The sequence below is a fragment of the Monosiga brevicollis genome, genomic scaffold (genome assembly GCF_000002865.3).
Source record: "Monosiga brevicollis MX1 MONBRscaffold_7 genomic scaffold, whole genome shotgun sequence".
Classification (NCBI taxonomy): Eukaryota; class Choanoflagellata; order Craspedida; family Salpingoecidae; genus Monosiga; species Monosiga brevicollis.
In genome coordinates, this window is record NW_001865044.1 from 1,245,029 (window position 1) to 1,263,469 (window position 18,441).

An 18,441-nucleotide genomic window follows, 5' to 3' on the forward strand; every position below is an offset into this window, starting at 1 on the left:
GGTGCTTGTCATGCACTTTGCAACGCCACCCGCGCTCGACTCTGGGGAGGTGCTGCTCGTGCTGTTGGGTGGCGAGAGTAGACCAACGAGACGCCCTCGGGATGAAAGCACCTGCCATTCGCCTGACACGGGTGGCCGCCACCGCTCGGTATGGTGCGAAGTACCAGTTGCCGCCGCTGGTGTTGCTGCTGCTGCTGCTCGTGACACAGCTGCCGAACGCCGTGGCAGTCTGTTCCACGCGTGTTTGTCCTGCGGGTACGTTGGCGGGAAACGGCCCAACCTTACTCCGCCAGCGTGTCCCACCGCGCTTATGCCTTTGTGATGACACAGGTTACAGCTGCCTGCAATACGGCAACGGCACCGAGGGCTGTGAGCCATGTACTAGTGGAACCTATTCTGCCGATGTGACTGACACTCTCTGCCTTGCTTGTCGCAATGCCTGCGACCCGGCCTCTGAGTTTGAAGTTGTCCCTTGCACTCGAACGACCAACCGGATGTGCAGCAGTACGTGGTGACCTTCATGCAAAGAACGATGATCCGTCCTCATGCTATGAGGCGCGTGGGGGAGGGGGAAGACTCTGTCCCTTTTCTTTGGAAGGCTCTGTCCCTTTCCTTTTTTGTTTGTCCGAGAGAGCGGCGCGGCACGGCGCGGAGAGGGTCGAGGCAAAGGGTCTCACCATCTGGTTGCTGTTGTTTTTCCATTTTTTTTTCAAAGCCTGCACCGTATGCGGCACCCAGGAATGGATGGCTGCTGATTGCACCGAGACTACAGACCGCGACTGCCGCGCTTGCACTCAGCCTACAGATTGCCCCGTGGGCCAGGTTAGTGCTGTAAACGTTGAAGCACGCGCCGAGCTGGCCCTAATTCCACCGTCTCACCAGCAGCCATCTGGGTAGGAGCTCTTTCTTGCCTGTCAACCTGCGGCCGATGCGTCTTGTGAGACCTGCACCGGCGGCCTGTATCGAAGCGAGACCCATGCACCCAGCTGTATGCCGTACGTCGACTTTTGAAAAAAAAAAAAAAACCGTTGCCCCGTTCTCTGAACCCTACGTATACGTTATACTTTGAGTTCCTGTCTCCCTCATCTTGGTGGTACGCATGCTGGAACACAATTCGCCTCAAACAGCTGCACCAGCTGTAACCCTACTCAAGAGTATCAAACTCAGGCTTGCACCGCATCGACCAATCGTGAATGTGCAGACCTTACTCCATGTACTAACACAGAATACTTGGTAGGTGGCTCACATACAGGCATCCCCCTGTGAAGCATCATGCACTAACCTTACCACGTGTCCCCTGGTCGCTCCAGGCTGCTGCTGCAAGCGCCACCTCCGACCAAGTGTGCGCCAAGTGCACTTCACAATGCCCGACGCATGCCTACCTAAGTGGTCTGTTGTCCAACACTGACATAGTTTGCTCGTTTGTGTTTATCGTTCACCCAGCGCAACATTTGCCTGGGGCCCGCGCCCGCGCTCACCTTCTTCTCGCCCCATCCGGTGCAGCCAATTGCTCGACGACCGCTGATGCAGCGTGCTCCAACTGCACGCAGGCTGCTGATTGCATCCTCAATGCTACCTATCTCACCGGCACTTGTGGCTTAAACACAAACCCGACATGCCAACCCTGCTCCTCAACTTGCCCTGAAGAGCACTACATCAGCTGTACGTGCGCCATTCCTTTCTCTGCGCGCTGCTTAGGCGAGCCGTGCCCACACTGACATTTTGAATCACCACAGCCCCTTGCACATTGACCAGCGACGCTGTCTGCTCGGCTTGTATCAACGCTACAAGTTGTGAAGCCATGGGATTGGTGCTGGTGGGACAATGTTCTGCTTGGGAAGGTGGCACGCGGTGGGTCACATGTCTGCTCGCTATCCGCTCCCGGCTTCGCGCTTGAATCGCTCCTGTTAGCCCGAGGATTCATTCAGCTCACGTACGGACGAACGCACTTTGTTATTATCCTTGCACTCTGACACTAGTTGTGAGGAGCCACCAGCCCCTGTGCTTCTGAAGGCCCCGGCTCTGGCCATGCCGGTTTCCTTTGTGCACGGCATGCAGTATGCCCAGGATCTGGTTAATGGTCGCCATGTGGCTGCAGCCCTTGCGCCATGGTGGCAGGAGCAGCCTCAGTGGCAACTTCCTCTGTTGGATGCAAATTCTAGACTTGATCGGTGTGCCGATCCCCCAGGTATCCGCCTATATCTTACTCTCAGGCGGTCCGCTGCCAGGCCACTGGTCTTAACGCGTATAATCTCATTTGTGATTGGTGGGCCATGGGCAGAGACGATCAATTGTGCTGCCGCAGCCACAAGCCACGCAGGCGCTTTTTATCAAGACTGCGTGCCAATCTACAACAGTTCTTCCTCTGCACCGCCGCGCATTTGTTCAACCTCCAACTTGACAGGCCAAAATCTGACTTCATCTTTGACCAACGTGACCTACCAAGGTCTGTCCCGCGTTCATGGCAAGGCTGTGGATGCGCATCGCCTCAATTGCCATGGTCTTTGTACTGGTGTCGTGGTTTAGTGGAGAACATTCGCATTCATCTGCGGATCCTGGGCACGGACGGATCAACGTGTCGCGTCTTGCGCGACGCTCAAGTGCAACTCTGGCAAGCCGATGCGCTGGGCCAATACAACAGTCCTTGCACGTCTCAGGATGCCCGGGCTGTGAGTACTATCTTTTGAAACCTTGATGTTGTTTTTGAAGATCCTGACTCTGTCGTGCTTGTCTTGCCACGCAGATGGCAGCGGATGGTCTGGCCAGCACAACGCCTTGCAACAGTCAAGCGTGCCGCAGCCCTTACGAAATTACAAACGCGAGTGGATTTGTTTCCTTTGACACGGAAACCCCAGGTTTGTGCCCAGCCCTCCACCCGGACAGTCAGGCCACCGCTCTGCTTGCGTGCTGGAAGGGTATCTCTGCGCGATGCTCATGACCAGATCTCGTGGTTGCTCCTCTAGGCTATGCTGATGGCCCTTTGCATCTGCACGGGCGGGTCGAGCATGCGGGTTATCTGACCTTCTTCCCAATCTTGTTTTTTTCACACGATCCTGCTCTGAACTGGACGCTCAGTCATTGTCGCTGGGTAGCCAGTGAAGGTGGACTGCGTTGCAGCGACAACTTGCAAACAGAGCCTGCAGTTGATCCCTTCACCAACCCGCCCCCCAATCTTTTGCAGGTGGGCAGCTGCCTTTGAACAGTATCTACTGTAATCCTTGTCGACGTCCCAGCCTCTCTCGGTCTCGGGATTAGCCATGGCCTAGTAACTTCTCACATCAAAACTGGCTCGCAGGTGTATCGGGGCCACGGCGGGGACTTGCTGGCGCTGGGAACTATCGTCTTGTGTGACACGGTACGTCTCAGGGCCCAGGGCTCACCCCTACAGCAGCGAGAGGCTCTGTGGACAATTCATGACTGGTGTCTGGAATACACAGGGGTATGCAGACTGTCCTTATCCTCTTCACGAGCCATTGCCAGCCACCTTGGAATGCAATTTTGTTTGGAACGGCACCTGCGGCACCAGTACGTTTTGGTATCAATTTGTGTGACAGGTTAAAGGCATTGACGCTTCTTATTTACTGGCCGTGCGCTGCACGCTCATACGTTTGGATTACATTAGGTGAGAACGCCAACAGCACACACCATGCTGGGTTTGCCGACCCCGATCGAGACCAATACTGTCCTCAGCTGGCCTCAAAGTTCACGACGACACCAGGCCCGTTCAGCACCACCCTGCTCGCCACCGAAGCGTCAGTGGGTGCCCAGGGTTTGGGTGAGTACATCAGCTTGAACGCGCGCAGGACAACGGCAAAAGCGTGTGAGCCGCGGGCAGGTCTCACAACTTGATCTGGAATGTGGTATCCCCCCGGTCCCTCCCTAACGTTGGCGGTAGATGATGGCGACACCGTCGTCTTGGCCAGTGCACTCTTGACCATTGCACTTATTGTGGCCATGCTATTGCTTTTGCGTCTCAATTGGCGCGTGACAAAAAAGGCATCGCGCCGCACAACCCAGATTGAAGCTTCATTACACGTGAGTGCCTTTTCTGTTGTTTGGTGGATGGGAAAGTCCTTTGGGTAAACACCCCTGCACCTTGACTATGCGCGTTGTCTTGCCTGTGGTAGTACTCTGAATCTCTGAACGCAACCGAGTCGGAACCGCCCCTGACCCGTGGTCGATCGACGCGAATTCCGAGCCGACGGTCCATTGGGGCTTTGGCAGCATACACGTTGGGACCAGACTCGGACACCGAGTCGGACGGAGCAAGCGAGAGCACTGCCCCTCGGCCCAAAATTTCCGACCCCATCCCTTCTGCACCCGGTGTGTCTTTCTGTCTGCTCGCACAACAATTATGCCAATGTTTGTACAGCATGACCGTACGTCGGGCAAGTGTAGCTTACACCCCTCATTTCCCACGATGCATGCAGCCATTGAATCCTTGCCGGCCTCGCTAAAGCAAAGCGCATGGTGGACGCAGCGAGATTTGGCGCGCTTGGTCAAGGATCTCAAGGCGGTGGAGACGCAGTTTCGCGAAGTGCCGGTTGGTTGTGTCATGGGTGTATATGCGAAGGCATGATAATGCACCGAGGTGCCTCAGCTATGCTTTACCAACTGCGTTGCAGGTGAACAGCCTCAAGCCAGAGGAAGCGTTGCGCTTCTCCGAGGACATGAATCGCTATATAAACATTTTGCCAAGTATGTCGTTGGAGCTAACCTACCTTTTTGTCTGGACCAATTCAGAGTCGCGAAGTGTGCTCAACCTTGGGTTCTGTTTTCGCAGATCACCACTCGCGTGTCACATTGACGCCTATCCCAGGTCACGAACAATCAGCGTAAGCCTTTTCCCATCCTCATGCTCAGTTGCAGCCCAAGCACGCTTCAAGCTCTCCTCACGTTGCACCCATCACCTGCTAGTTACATCAATGGAAATTGGATGGATGGCTTCTCCCAGTCGCGCGAGTACATTGTTACGCAGGTTCGTGTTGTTATTGCCCATGGGTGTGCGCACAAGTGTGCATTCCCGAGTCCAAGGCTTCACGGCTCTGGTGGTTGGCAATGACAGGGACCTTTGCCCAACACGATCGATGCGTTTTGGCGGATGGTGTGGGAGTTTAAGGTCTGCCAGATTGTCATGATTACCAATCTCAAAGAGAAGGGACGCGTCAAGTGCGAAAAGTACTGGTAAGTCAGGTCGCAGCCAAGGGGGTGGGGCGAGTAGCGGTCGGAGCCTAAAGTAGAACGTGGAGCTCATCCCAGACCACCACGACAGGCCATTTGAAGGTGAACAACTCAAAATTGGAGATTTGATACTGCTGTGCGAGGAGGTGAAATTGCATGCCGCATTCCAGGTGGCGCAACTCCGCGTCGTGCATCGTCACACGGGGGTGGCGCACACGGTGCATCATCTCTGGTTTCAGGACTGGCCAGACCACGGTTCGACCTTTATTTTTACATCTCCAAGGTACCTAGCCTTATCAATGTCATGAAATTGCCTGACTGTTGGGGTTTTGACTGGCTTTGGTAGGAGTACCGGACACCACCGAGGCGGTGATTGATTTGCTGCTCACGTCACGGGAGCTGCGCACACGGGCTTTGGCGAGCCGGGAGCAGGTCGCGCCTATTGCCGTCCACTGCAGCGCCGGCATTGGGCGCTCCGGTGTATTTGTGGGGTGTGATATTCTGCTCCAGCAGGCCGAGAGCTTTGGTCAGGTTGATGCCTTGGGCGCATTGTGTCACATGCGGCGCGCTCGAGGTGGCTGTGTACAGACGCCCCATCAATGGCTCTATATGTTGTTGGTGGCCCATGACTACTTGGCCAAGGTCAGTTTGCTGATGGGAGGTCGAAGTGGGATGTTTCTAAGGGGAGCTAAGAATGCCTTGATCCCGCCATGGCGGATTCATGCTCGACGCGTCTGTCTCACGTTGGGCATATCATGCCGGTCCGGTGCTTGGCTACACTGTGGCGCGTACAGCTTGGCGAACTTGGCTTGCTGAAAAATAAGAAAAACAAATAAGGTTTGACTGGCTCGTGGTCCATGACTCGGTATGAATAATTGAAATGTGTAGTTCGCGATGGGTCAAGGACTGTGACATCGCGTTGGCGCTGTTGAGTAGGTCGGGAGTGCGCATGCGACGCGATGCGCTCATCAGATCATTCGTGTCAGTAAATTAACATGTCAAGAGCCAGTTGGGTGGAAAGGGTGGGATGTGAGTCGCTGCAACTCGGCGCAGTAGGACGCATGGGTATTGTCAACTCAGGTGATCGGAGAGCAATCGGTTCATCTCGAACATGTCAATCTTGTTCTGCGCATGGCACGGCCAGTGTTGTGTGAGCTCCAAGCCGAGTGATGCAGATGAAGCCAGGGGGCATGTCAAGGAGAAGCGTCGGCAAGAATCGAACGAGATAAATAAAAAAAAAAAGCACAGAAAAGAAAAGAAACATGAAATCATGTCCAACAAGCCGAAAGACGCGGATGGGTGCGATACCTTTTTGAAAACGGCACGGAGTGCTTCGTCGCAGAGAATCTCACGCTTTTTGTCGGGGTTTTGAAGATTGTGGCCACGAATATAGGTCCACAGCTTGGACACGACCTATGGTGCCCAACGAGTGACCATCAAGAGGATGAAACCCGAAAGGATGCCAAGCTCACAAGCTGATGGAGAGCATCGCAGCAGGTACCTGTGGTCGAGTCTCTTCAGCGCAGCCCACCACGACGGCCAAGACACTGGAAAGTTGCTTGAGGCGACCATCCTTTTTGGGAGCCTTTTTGGTGGTTTTTTTCTGCTCGGTGGCAGATTTTGACGAATTAGACGCGACTGTTTTGGCGCGTTTCTTGGACGGTACGGCAGGCTTGTCGTGCTGCGTGGGATGGCATGGAGATGATCAGAGTGAGGGAAGTGAGGGACAGGAGAGAACAGCAAGATTTCAGCGCACTTTGATGCGCAAGGCAAAGGTTTACAGCGCTGGCAGGCGGGAGGCAATGCAGGACTCACCTCATCGTCGTCGTCGTCGTCCGAGTCGTGGACCATTTGCCGAACGGCAAGGGGCTCTGGCTTATAGTATTTTTTCATGTTTGCAGAGAGAGCCTTTTGCAGGCTCTTGAAGGTCAGCGTCTTTCGACCCAAGGCTGAACTAAGATTCTCATCTAAGCTGTACGTGCCCTGTCGAGGGTGCGCACATCAATCGATAGGGGGAGGGTGGGCGAAAGTAGGCCCAGAGAGCAGCCAGAGCACGAATGAGGCGCGACCCTTCTCCATTGCCAAGTACGCCGTATGGAATCCGGTAAAGCGGGCGCAGATGCGCGTGGCCGCCGCACGCACCTTGGTGGCTGGCAATTCCTTCTCCTTGACGTACGCCCAGATTTGACGCGTCACCTAAACTCGGGGAGGGAGGGCGTTGAGCATGCCAGTGAGCGCACGACTAGAGATGGAGCCAAGAATTAGGCAGAAAGGTGGGGTATCCGGGATAATGGCAATGCATACATCAGCGCGAGTTGCGGTAGGTCGACCCATGAATTTTGCCAGGCCCTCCGAGAGTTCGTGCTCATAGTTGTACGCCGTTTTGCCTGGCAGGATTGAGGTCCGGCCAAAGACAATGGGATATTAGATCAAGACAGACATGGTGAAAGGCGTGGATGGGTTGGGGCGAGGTCTTCATGTCAAAATTGGACGTGCGAACCTGCGTTGCGACGATCCAAGTCGGACATTTCGCCAACAGACCAGGCCGAGTTGCCGGTCAGATCGGCGGGGTCAACGGCACTCTTGGTGCGGTTCGAGGCTTGACTGTGACTGGTCGTAGCCTTGGGCTTGGTCTTGCGGGGGGATGCGGAGGCTGATGGACGCTCCGGTACCTACGTGGAAGCGATTGGAAGGGGTCGAGGTGTCTCGTGTGAGGTTCGGAGGAGACGCGTTGTAGCCAAAGCAGATGGAACAGCCCTGCAATGCGCACCGATTTGCGCTTGAGAGGGGCGGGCATGTCATCTTCAAGATCACTGTCCGAGATTTCGTCTGGGTTGACGTATTTACTACCGGTGACGTTGGCGCCCGGCACATAGGCGCGAACGGTGAGATCTAGCTCATGCTCAGGGTCATCGTCGGACAAGGCCTCCTGTTCCAGCTTTGGTTTGGCCGCGGGCAGCTTGTCCTTGCTGGCTGGGCTGGCTTTGGTGGTGGTAGGGGCTGGGAGCGTTGTCGGCTCTGCTTTGATCGGGGCGGCCGATGCAACTGGTGGCTCAGCTCCGGCTGTGGCCTCAGGGGGTAGTTGTTGGATAAAATCCGCCACGACCTGACTGATGAGGTCCTTGCGGGGCTTGAGGTTGATGCCACCCAAGGCAGCCTCGACCTCACGGCGAATGTCCTTGCGACTCGTGGTCTGCAGCGTGCGGCCTGGTTTGCGCAGAGCCTCGAGCACGGCTGCACGAACCACGTCGTCCGAGGGCATCTCCTTCTCCATGGTCGAGCTGTGATCCGCTGGCTGTGCAGAGGACTTTCTACCTATGTCAGCGACTGGAATCAATATGGGCGGTACGCACAGCCACTCGTACAGCAGGAGGGTTGAGGCGAGTGAGGAGGGTAGGAAGTAGAGAGGAAGTCGAGGGAGGTAGAGGGGAAGTAGAGAGGAAGTGGAGAGGGTAGAGAGGAGGTGGCGGTCGAGGGAAGTAGAGAGGAGGTATAGGGGAGGTAGAGGAGGTCGAGGGAAGTAGAGAGGAGGTAGAGGAGGTCGAGGAGGTCGAGGGTAGTAGAGGGGAAGTAGAGGAGGTCGAGGAGGTCGAGGGTAGTAGAGGGGAAGTAGAGGGGAGGTAGAGAGGAGGTGGCGGTCGAGAGGGAGCGCGCTGGCTCAGTGGGCGTTTAGGATGGAAAGAGGTATAAAGTATTTTATTTTGTTTGTTTCAGGCGATGGTGGTGCTCAAGGTGGGTACGGTCACCTAAAATACTTACTGCCCGGACAAAGGATCAAGTATTTTACTAATAAATTTACAGGTTAAGAGACCATCAAACACGGTGTAGAATCGAAAAATACTTTTTTCTCCACCAATGGTCATTAGTATTTTACTTCTGAATTTCAGTACGCGAAGTCAGTGAAAAGTGGTACTTCCGCGGACAGGCAAGCGGACACGTGTCCAACGTGTGTCGCATATCAGTCACCCAATTGCGTGCATGTATGCATTTGGAGGACGTGGGCGCGGACGGAGTATGTCAAGCATCTGCGGGCCGCAAAGTCCTTGGCTCGCCCTTCCTGTCGCCATCGTTTGGAAGTGGGCGGCGAGCTCGTCATATTTGAGCAAAGACACGCGTCCGCTGAAACGTCCATTCCGCCCTACGGTGTGCTGTGCTGAAGTACCACACGGTCCACTGCTCTCGGCGTTTCAGAAAAAAACCACGCTTCCCTTGTCAAAGGGCTGCCTGCTTCACCGCCCGTGACAGGCTGACAGCACCAAGCTCTGCCAGCCACCTTGCTCGAGTCTGTCCCCATTCTCCCAACGCACCCCACCGCCGTCCAGCCCACAGAGTCGAGGCTCGGGAGGGCAATGAGCCCAAGCCGACGGCATTTTCTATCCGAACCAAGCCCGCTCACCCATCCTCACGCGCGCTCGCCCGTGTCGATGACATCAAACTCACACACCTCTCAGCACCCCATGGCGACTGCAATCAGGGGGATCATCTGAAAGACTTTTGTCTCCTCCTTGCCCGCTGCCGCGCCTGCGCATACCACCCTACATACATACATACACTCTTGCCTGTTCTTTGCCGCCCGTCTTGCTTGCTTCTCGCCCTGGCACTTCTCCATCTCCTTCTCGCTCTCACCCTCTCTCGTGTAGTCTCCCCACTTCCCCCATCTCCATTTCTTGTCACACTTTAAACGCGGCCGGCCAGTTTGCCATTTCCTCTTGAGCCACCTCTTTTCCACAAGAGTGCGGCCACCGCCGCCATCGACTCGAGGATTTTAGGTAGCCGGCTGCAGGGCCTGTCCAGGAGGATCCCCACCCCCAACGAGCGTGGCACATCCATTTCGCTGTTGTTGTTGTTGTTGGTGTTGTTGTTTTTGCTGACTTGACTGTGCTTCTGGCTGGCAGCCACGTTGACTCGACTTACCCATTCATTTGGGACTGTTTGCGTCTAAACGCTGCCTTATCCCCCCCCTGTCATTCGACATGGACGCCCAACAGACGGGCCCCACACACGGCACCTTGCCCCCACCCTTGACTGGGCCCCGTGTAACCGAGACGTCACAGCGCCATGCTTGCGATCACGGCTTACCCAGCCCAGACCGACTGCCTCTGCCCATCTCGACGCAGGACGCCCGCTTTGCGCGAAAGGTTGGGACAATGGATATCATAGAAGACTATGGCAGCACCATTCGGACCACTCCGCTGGCCACGCGTAGTCTACAGTCCCTGCCCACGGGTCACTCCAGTTCCACCTGGCACCCCCGTGCAGCCAGTGCCAGCCTACATAGCCATTCTCAGCAACAGCATCACTCACCTCCAACCACAGCAAGCGCTTACAGTGAGCCCACGTTCCTCAAACTCTCGCCACTCATGCCCCTGGGCACCTCGGCACCTCCCTTCATCTCTGGGAGCAGCGACACTGCATCGTCGGGAAGCTCTCGTCACATCATGCGTCGTAGCTCCTCCGCGTCTTTGGGTGGCCTCAATGGTCTTATGGGCGGCCTGGCCGTCACTCATCACAGCGAGAGCACCGGTGATCTACGCGCCCCTTCCCCCACCAATCCCATGCGTCTTCAGCGCGCAGCCAGCGGCACCATCTCTGCTCCGGCTCGCCGCACCAGCTGGGTGCGCCAAGCTGGCGCCTCCCCCGACTGCCTGGAAGAGCTCTTCGCCGCGGCCAGTCACAACAAACCGGCCCCTCCCCACAGCACAGGGTCCACATCCCCTCAGGCCGCTCGCAATTTAACGCGCCACGCCTCTCTTCTGAACATGTCCCGTCCCTCCCTCTACTCCCCTCTCATGCAGCCACGCAGCACCGAGGACCTCTACGGCGGCAACACCGGCGCGCGCAACCTCGATCTGCTCAGTGGCTCCACGGGGCCCGCCCCGCCTTTGCATGCCCGAGGCAAGCGACGCAGCTCACTATCCCTATCCGGTGCCCTCGGCGTTGCCCAGGCCAACGGGTACGGAAGCGAGCAGTTTGCCTCTAATCATAGCACCCCTCACCCCGACGGCTACAGCACCTTTGGCGCTGCTTTTGAGCTTCCCAATCTGGACAATTTTACATACGACCAAAGCAGCAGCATTGGAGCCGGGGCGGCGGGGTCCACCTCTGGAGCTAGCACACACAGCCCCCGCCGCCAACAGTCATCATCCAGCATGAACATGAGCCCCGTGCAGCCCCGCATGCAAGATCCCCATTCAGTTTCTCCACCACCCGCCCACGTGGCTGTAGCGCCCTCCATGATTTCGCCCTTTGACCAGCCACCCTCGCCCCCTTCAGCCGCGTCCAGCACCCTGGGCTCTCGCCGTGGTTCCCTCGTAACCATGGCCGTTCCTCGCCGCCGTGCATCGTTGGACAGCGTCCCGGAATTTGGCTATGGGGCGCCCTCGCCCCCAGATAACATGGGTGACATCCTGGAAATTGCTGAAGAACTCGAGGTACGTCAGGAACGCAAGACTCAATGTGTCTTTGATAATGTTGTTCTGCATCAGATCCGCCTGTCTCATCTCTTGTGCATGATTCGCTGCTACGCTGTGGGCTTGGATATCTTTCTTTACAGGGGCGAACGAGCCAGCGCAAGCGCCACCGGCCCAGCCAAGACTTGACAGAGCTGATGGCTCACGCCAACCTGCAGTCGACACTGAATGAATTGGCCGACGACGGCGCCGCCATGAGTCTGCTTGAAGCGCACGCCCAGGACCTGGATGCGTGCTTGGCCGCCAACCTGCCTGACTCGCAGCCTGCACCAGATTACCTTCTGACACGCACCCACAGCGTGACCATGGACGCCGCGCTGTCCGGACATCCTATGGCAGCCAGTCAGCATCATTCACAGCACCAACATCCAACTCAAACCGATCACAAGGGCTATGACCCACTTTTTGCGTTTGGCGACATGGACGACTTTTTGGACATGATCGATACGCACGTCTAGAGGCTACCTCATCTCCCCTTTGTCTAATTTGTTGTGCGCACAGCGTGCGTAGCGAAATGTTATCGCGTGATTGTTAGCGTGAACGATTTGGAGCATCAGTGCCTGGCAACCCATCCCGGGTCGCTCGTGTGGCCGGGGCACGTGCAAGCGTCGTCCTGTTTTCGCTGCCTTTTTGTTGTGTTGTTAATTTTACTCTTCTACGGCGGCGGACAACCCGCCTCCATCGCCCATTTGATTTGCCACTTAACATGGAAATTGATCTTGACAGTGTGTCGCCTTTTTCATTGTTGGATCTGTGGGTTCGGAAACCGGAATTTGGTCTTGACTGTGGTTGGATGGATTTCTTCCGCAAGGAAATCTGGCATTGACATGACAGGGCGTCTTCCCAATTATCACGACAACGGAGTAAATAAGACCCCTCGCAAAAGAAAGAAAGAAAAAACGACAAACGACCCACAACAAGAGCGCCCAGCGCTTATGGGAACACAAGAAAGGCCCATGCCATTGTTCAAGAGCCATACGGGAGCTTCAGAGAGGACACCTCATGAACAAAGGAAACTAGATTCGAGTCATCTAGCAACCACATCGAATCAGTCTGCTTTAACGGGCACCACGAAGAGTGGTGCGAAGAGCATGACTGGCTTCGACCACGGTGGGTTGTGCCCGAGCCACGCGCGAGTCTCCAACTGGCACGTTCCTAGAACAAGGGATGCAGCATCACCAAGCTTGTCAGTGTTGGTTCGGGAACGGCAGGGCGGTTGTGGCTATGCAGCGATGCCATAGAATATAACATGTAAAAAAAAAAAAAAAAAAAAAAGATCCTGGTACGTACATAGGCGCATTGGTGCGGCCATTGACAATGAGCAACGTGTTGTCCTGGGCCAAAACCTCCTCGCTGACAGAGATACCATCCAGATACTGCTTGAGAATGTTACGCAGCTCCGTGTTTTCTTCCTCAAGCAGGGCGCGCTCGCGCTCGACTGCCAGTTTGTCGAGAAGAACTTTGTTGTACCGCTTCCAAAAGTTGGACAAGGCCTCGTAGGTATGGATGCGGCGATTTCTGCGGTCGTAGGCGACTGCGTGCAATTGCGTGGGTCCGGGCAGCTCGGCCCGTGCTTGGCGGGCCAGTGCTTCATCATCCATGGTCGCTGAAGCCTGTGGGAGCCCGCTCTCACCAGAAGCAGCGGTGGGTTCCGCTGCCATGTCTGTAGAATGGTGGGGCGCTGCCGCAGCTTCGGCCTCTTCTGTTTCGCCCCCTGCCTGCTCCTGTTCTCCTTCCGAAGCAAGGGCTTCCTTTTGGGCCTGCAGCTGTTCGACTTCTTCCTCAAACTCTTCAACTGCGGCTGCTGCCATCTGAGCTGCTTCAGCAGCAATGTCAGCGTGTTCACCCTGACCGGCAACAATGGTAGCTGCATCCGCCTGCGTTGTCTCCGCGGCTTCATTCTGCAAGCGCTCGACTTCATCATCTGTGATTGTGTCTGCATAAAACGGCAAAACCTGGCATGCCGAAGCGGGTGAGGATTGGCCCGCTAGCGTTCGAATCAAGAAAAGTCATCATGGCAGACCAAAAGGCATGCTGAGCTCCGGCAAATGACGAACCTTTTCTTCATCTGATTCAAGTTTGCGGCAAACTTCGGCCAAAGACAAGACTTTGCGAGCTGCCTCAAGTTTGGCCTGCAACTTTTGCTCACACTCCTTGGCTTGCACTGCAATGGTCGCCAGCGCCCGGCGGTCCCGTTCGCGGGTGCGCTTGAGGCGAGCCTTGAGAGCATGTGCCTGCTCAGTAATGGCCGCCTTTTCCTTGGTGAGCTCCCTGCGGTGAAGAGAAAGAAACGGAGACAAGGTGAGGCGGGTTTTGGCAGAAAGCAAAGAAGCGGCTGCGATACGCCATCGTACGTGTTTCGATCATCGGTACCAGACGAAAGAGACGCGAGGCGCTGCTTCAAGGCTGCAATTTTCTCGCGCAAGTTGGCCAACTTTTTCATCTGGCTTTCAATAGTGGCGGCCGCCTAAACAGGTCAAGGAGCACCGGGCAAGCCGAACAACCTTGGGATGAGATATTCACGTTCAGCTGGGCGGAACCTTGGCGGGAGGCAAGCCTGATACCTTTGAGTCCTCGGCTCGCAAGCGTTCAAACTCTGCCCGCTTCTCCGCTGTTGAGGTCTCGTAATGCTGAAGAGCAGCTTGGAACTCATCCCACAGCTCCTTGATTTGGCCTTCGAGATTGGCTTTGAGAGAAGTCTTTTGGTCTAGGCTGTTTGAGCGCAGCTCGTCTCGACGGCTGGCAAATTCAGATTCCTCTGCGTGAACCTTGTCGTCGTTGCTAATGTCCATGGCATACACAATGTCCTTCAACTTGGCCATGTCTTGCTGGTGCAAGCCCAAAATGTGCTATCAGGTTGGGGTCAAGCCGGGTGGGTGAGGACACGACCAAGGCCTTCAAAAAGACAGAAGTGAATCGAAGGTTTGCAGGTAGACGATGCAGGGGCCTACACAAACCTTGCGCTCTTGCATGAATTCGCGGCGAAGGGCCTCAAGGTCACGGGTAAAGTCGCCGTGAAGATGATCGACTGTTTCACGATGAAACTCCACAACGCGGTCCAGCGTCTTCATGTGCGAGCGGGTAGCGATTTGCTCCTGTATTGGAAAAAGACGGGGCAAGGATTAGCTTGGATGACCAGCGATGCACGGTCCCGTTGGGCAGAAGGAGGGGAGGGCACAAGGAGCAGGCGCGCCTGTTTCTCGGCTTCATTAAGCTCCTGAATGCAGGCTTGCAAGACCGCTTCCTTGCGATCAAGCACCCGTTCAAAGGTCTGTGCCAGAATCTCAATCTCCCGCTTAAGCTCATCGCTCTTGGCTGTGAGTAACATCAATCAGTAAGAATGTGGGCGCGGTTGTGGCACACAGCATGACACGGTATCGAGTCCAGCCCCTGCCGGCTCAAGCGCGATCCTCGACAATGTCAGGCGTACCATCGCGCATGATGGCCATCCATTGGGCGTTGATTTTGTGCAAAGCAGCCCGGGTGTACTTTTCTTCGCGAGCTAGCTTTTCCTACACACCCAAATACGGAGAGTAAGACGAGGAAGGCGGCCGCACAAGCACCGGGGGCGACCGACGAGTGGCGCGGAACAGCGGCGTGTGGAGTTGATGTGAGACTCGTGTGCCCGCTGCGTCGCTCGACATGAAATCATGAGGGCTTGACGCACCAGAAGCAGCTTCTGAGCAGTTTCGGCTCGTCGCTTGTCGAGTTCCATTTGTGCATGTCGCTCCTGATCCTGAAGCGCCTGCTTCTCCGCATCGGAGAACCCTGCCGCCGCCATTTCGGCAGTCGGCGGTCGTCGTGTGTGGATGTGTGTGTGTGTGTGTGCTGAAGTGTCGGTAACCAAGACCCTTTGTTTACAACAGCTGTTGAAAGCAACTGTGTGATTCAGGTACACTCAATTGCTGTTTTTGACACTTGTTGCGGCACACGCGTTCAATCACTGCTACCGTAAATTGATATGTCTCTGCAATAACTCTTCATTTCTTCATGCCATTAGCATAGCAGTTCGACGATAAGTGCTATTTTTTCGTGTAAAAGTCTCGTCACCCCAAGCACACAACACACACACACACACACACACACACACACACACACTAATTTGTCAGACGATTTGTGACCAAGTGACCGCGTGCTCGCTCTCTCTCTCTCTCTCTCTCTCTCTCGCTCTCTCGTGTTTTTCTGTCGTCGCGCTGCTCGGGGTTCGCTGCTCGGGGGTCGCGTTGTCGTGTTGTCGCCTGGTGCTGGGTGCCTGTTTTTGGATTGTGTGTGAGGCGAGAGCGGGGAGGGGGTTGTCAGGGCTCTGTGTGGCATTTTCCTGCGGGTGGTTGGACGTGAGGAAGCACACGCGCGTGGGCGAGGACCAACGAATTAACTTGGCAAGATGGCTGATGAGTGGGACTCGGATGATGATTATGCGAGCGGCGGTGAGGATGTGCTGCCAGAGCTGACGGATGAAGAGGTACGTTCGTGTCTCCATGCACGTGTCTTTGCAGGCTTTGTGTGTAGACCTCTAACTGTTCGCCGTACACGCTCACGGAACCCTGTTTTGTAGCTCTTGCAACGCTTCAAGCAGGGTCATCTGAAGGGGTCTGTGCGCATGCAAAACCTTGTGGCACAGGCAGCGCAGCGTCGCATTGTTCCCGCCAACCGCACGGATGCGCTGACTTCCAAGCGCCATGCTATCGAGGTCCGACTGAATCGTTTCTGATTGTGCTTCTTTTTCTATTTTCTTCTTCTTCTTTAAATAAAAAATCTCCGAGTCGCCGCCTCTTTGCCCTATTTTCACGCGTGGCTCACCACTCCAACATCTTGCTTATCACCTGTGTATTGGGCATGTGCAGCTTTTGCCAACTCTGCCCTGGCCAGAAACTTTTGTTCTGGAGCAACCAGCCCTTGATCCGGCCCTCGACCCCAACGACGACTTTAAGCGCGAGGATGCCTTGTACGTTTCACTTCATCTCTTTATTCGCCGTGTGTACCTTCTCTTCTTCAGTGACCAATCCTCTCATATCGTTTTTTTTTTTTTTTTTTGCCATGGCCCGACTCGACATTTAGTTACATGCAAGCCTTTCGTGCCGCGGAAGAGGCTGAGAAGCTTTTGAAAAAGCACGGCATTGCTAAAACTCGCCCCGCTGATTACTTTGCAGAAACTGCAAAGTCCGATGGTACGCCCGCTGTACTCTTGCTCGTTCACTTTGCAAAAACACGAGAGAGCTGGGAAGAACAGCACAGTCGCACTAAAACGGCTTGCAAAAGAGCTCCCATGGTGGTGGGACATGTCTCGCTCATCGGCATGACGCGCTCACCGACGTCGTCGTTAGATCACATGGAGCGTGTGCGTCAGAAGCTGCTCAATGATCAAGCATCTGCCGAGGCCTCGGAGCGCGCCAAGAAGCAGCGCGAGATCAAAAAATACGGCAAGCAGGTCCAAAAAGAAGTTTTGGCCAAGCGCCAAGCCGAGAAGAAGGCCGCCATCGAGTCGGTCAAGCGCCGTCGCAAAGGTGGGCGCTTTTGCCCACGCACGTCCAAGCGGTTCAACTCAACAACGCCAAGCTCATCACACCAATTACTCTTGCATTTACTTTTTCTTGCATCGACTCGCAGGCGTGCAGCAGCAATTGCGTGCTACCGATGATGCCTTGGACTTTGATGTTGATACCTTCCATACGGAACGAGATGATCAACAACCACACCAAAAGTCCGCAAAGCGTGCCAAAAAGGTCGGCATCAACGTGCTCTCTTGGACTGGCCTTCCATGCTTTTGATGTCTCACTGTGCTTTGATCGTGGTGCCTTGACTTTAGGATGCCAAGTTTGGCTTTGGTGGCAAAAAGCGTATGGCTCGCAAGAACACGGCCGAATCCGCTGCCAGTGGCAAGGGTTTCAGCCAGCGGGCCAACAAGAAACCTTTTGCCGGCACACCTGGTGCACGCCCTGGAACTCGCAAACCTGCCAAGCGCCCCGGCAAGGCGGCTCGCCAAAAATCCAAGGGCCGCTCCTAAGTGGAGCCCCACTTTTTGTCGTCCCATTCTCATGCCCTTGATGAAACCCGCTTCTGTTTCATTCCGGTCCTTTGTGCCATGTTTGTCGTCACGAGTTGCTCTTGATTGGTTGTTTGTCTGATTCTGTTTTTCGGAAAACATCAACTTTCTTGCCGATCTGATTGTCGGAAGTCTGATTTTAGTGTACGTCTTCAATGCAGGCCACAACGCCTGCCCCATTTTCTCTTCTTTCTTTCTTTTTTTTTTTTTTTCTTGTTGCTCTTTTCTTTGCCCTTCCCACGCTATTCTTTTTGTCCCCTTTTTTTTCTTGCACACACCCGACAGGATTGCAATGTCAATTTTGTGCTTTGCCCGCTTTGTCTCATGAGGCCAAGTTTATTCAAGCCTTGAGTCCAAGGCAGGGCAATCCCACAAGTGTCATGCATAGATCCAGCACTGGCGTTGGCTCCTCCTGGACCGAGTTGGTCTCTGGCACCCCGTCGGTTTCAGTTGCAGCGGCAGCCGCCGCCGCTGCGTGCTGTGTCTCGAGAAATGTTTTAACGGGTTCATTGGCTCGTGCTGCGCAGAGCGCCACGTCCAATGTGACCTGACGACTGCCCTCGAGCAAAGCCTCGCCCCTGCCATGGAAACGCAACAAAATGTGTAAGCATTTGCGGCTGAACATGCAATGCCGCACAGCAGCCCCTGCTCGTTGAGTTTGCATTCAACCAGAACAACAATTGATGGCAAAGGCACCACCACTTCTGCCTCTCTTAGCCCGTGAGTCCCAAACGTACTGTGCACAAA

The 18,441-nt window shown here is 55.2% G+C and overlaps 6 protein-coding genes across 6 annotated transcripts; 4 read left to right on the forward strand and 2 right to left on the reverse strand.

Moving 5' to 3' along the window:
- Positions 1-101: 101 nt before the first annotated feature.
- MONBRDRAFT_7546 (uncharacterized protein) lies at positions 102-4,579 on the forward strand (the record flags this gene model as incomplete). The annotated part of the gene is made up of 5 exons (XM_001744904.1): positions 102-504; positions 716-822; positions 3,296-3,355; positions 4,128-4,323; positions 4,431-4,579. The coding sequence occupies 5 exons, from the start codon at positions 102-104 to the stop codon at positions 4,577-4,579; spliced, it is 915 nt and encodes a 304-aa protein (XP_001744956.1).
- A 327-nt stretch (positions 4,580-4,906) lies between these two features.
- On the forward strand, positions 4,907-5,793 carry MONBRDRAFT_2433 (uncharacterized protein; the record flags this gene model as incomplete). Its single annotated transcript, XM_001744905.1, has 4 exons — positions 4,907-4,978; positions 5,066-5,184; positions 5,273-5,436; positions 5,528-5,793. Coding segments are annotated over 4 exons (621 nt in total), but the record flags the coding sequence as incomplete, so codon positions are not given.
- Positions 5,794-5,900: 107 nt separating this feature from the next.
- MONBRDRAFT_7547 (uncharacterized protein) lies at positions 5,901-8,455 on the reverse strand (the record flags this gene model as incomplete). Its single annotated transcript, XM_001745075.1, has 7 exons — positions 5,901-5,993; positions 6,490-6,594; positions 6,683-6,862; positions 6,997-7,164; positions 7,486-7,568; positions 7,682-7,853; positions 7,952-8,455. The coding sequence occupies 7 exons, from the start codon at positions 8,453-8,455 to the stop codon at positions 5,901-5,903; spliced, it is 1,305 nt and encodes a 434-aa protein (XP_001745127.1).
- Positions 8,456-10,154: 1,699 nt separating this feature from the next.
- On the forward strand, positions 10,155-12,109 carry MONBRDRAFT_7548 (uncharacterized protein; the record flags this gene model as incomplete). Its single annotated transcript, XM_001744906.1, has 2 exons — positions 10,155-11,612; positions 11,735-12,109. 2 exons carry the CDS (start codon positions 10,155-10,157, stop codon positions 12,107-12,109), a joined length of 1,833 nt encoding a protein of 610 aa, XP_001744958.1.
- Positions 12,110-12,709: 600 nt separating this feature from the next.
- On the reverse strand, positions 12,710-15,163 carry MONBRDRAFT_16305 (uncharacterized protein; the record flags this gene model as incomplete). Its single annotated transcript, XM_001745076.1, has 9 exons — positions 12,710-12,806; positions 12,942-13,185; positions 13,504-13,606; positions 13,709-13,922; positions 14,006-14,118; positions 14,216-14,500; positions 14,609-14,743; positions 14,830-14,966; positions 15,082-15,163. Coding segments are annotated over 9 exons (1,410 nt in total), but the record flags the coding sequence as incomplete, so codon positions are not given.
- A 1,395-nt stretch (positions 15,164-16,558) lies between these two features.
- Positions 16,559-17,655, forward strand: MONBRDRAFT_16531 (uncharacterized protein; the record flags this gene model as incomplete). Its single annotated transcript, XM_001744907.1, has 5 exons — positions 16,559-16,596; positions 16,710-16,819; positions 16,976-17,155; positions 17,259-17,374; positions 17,458-17,655. Coding segments are annotated over 5 exons (642 nt in total), but the record flags the coding sequence as incomplete, so codon positions are not given.
- Positions 17,656-18,441: the final 786 nt, after the last annotated feature.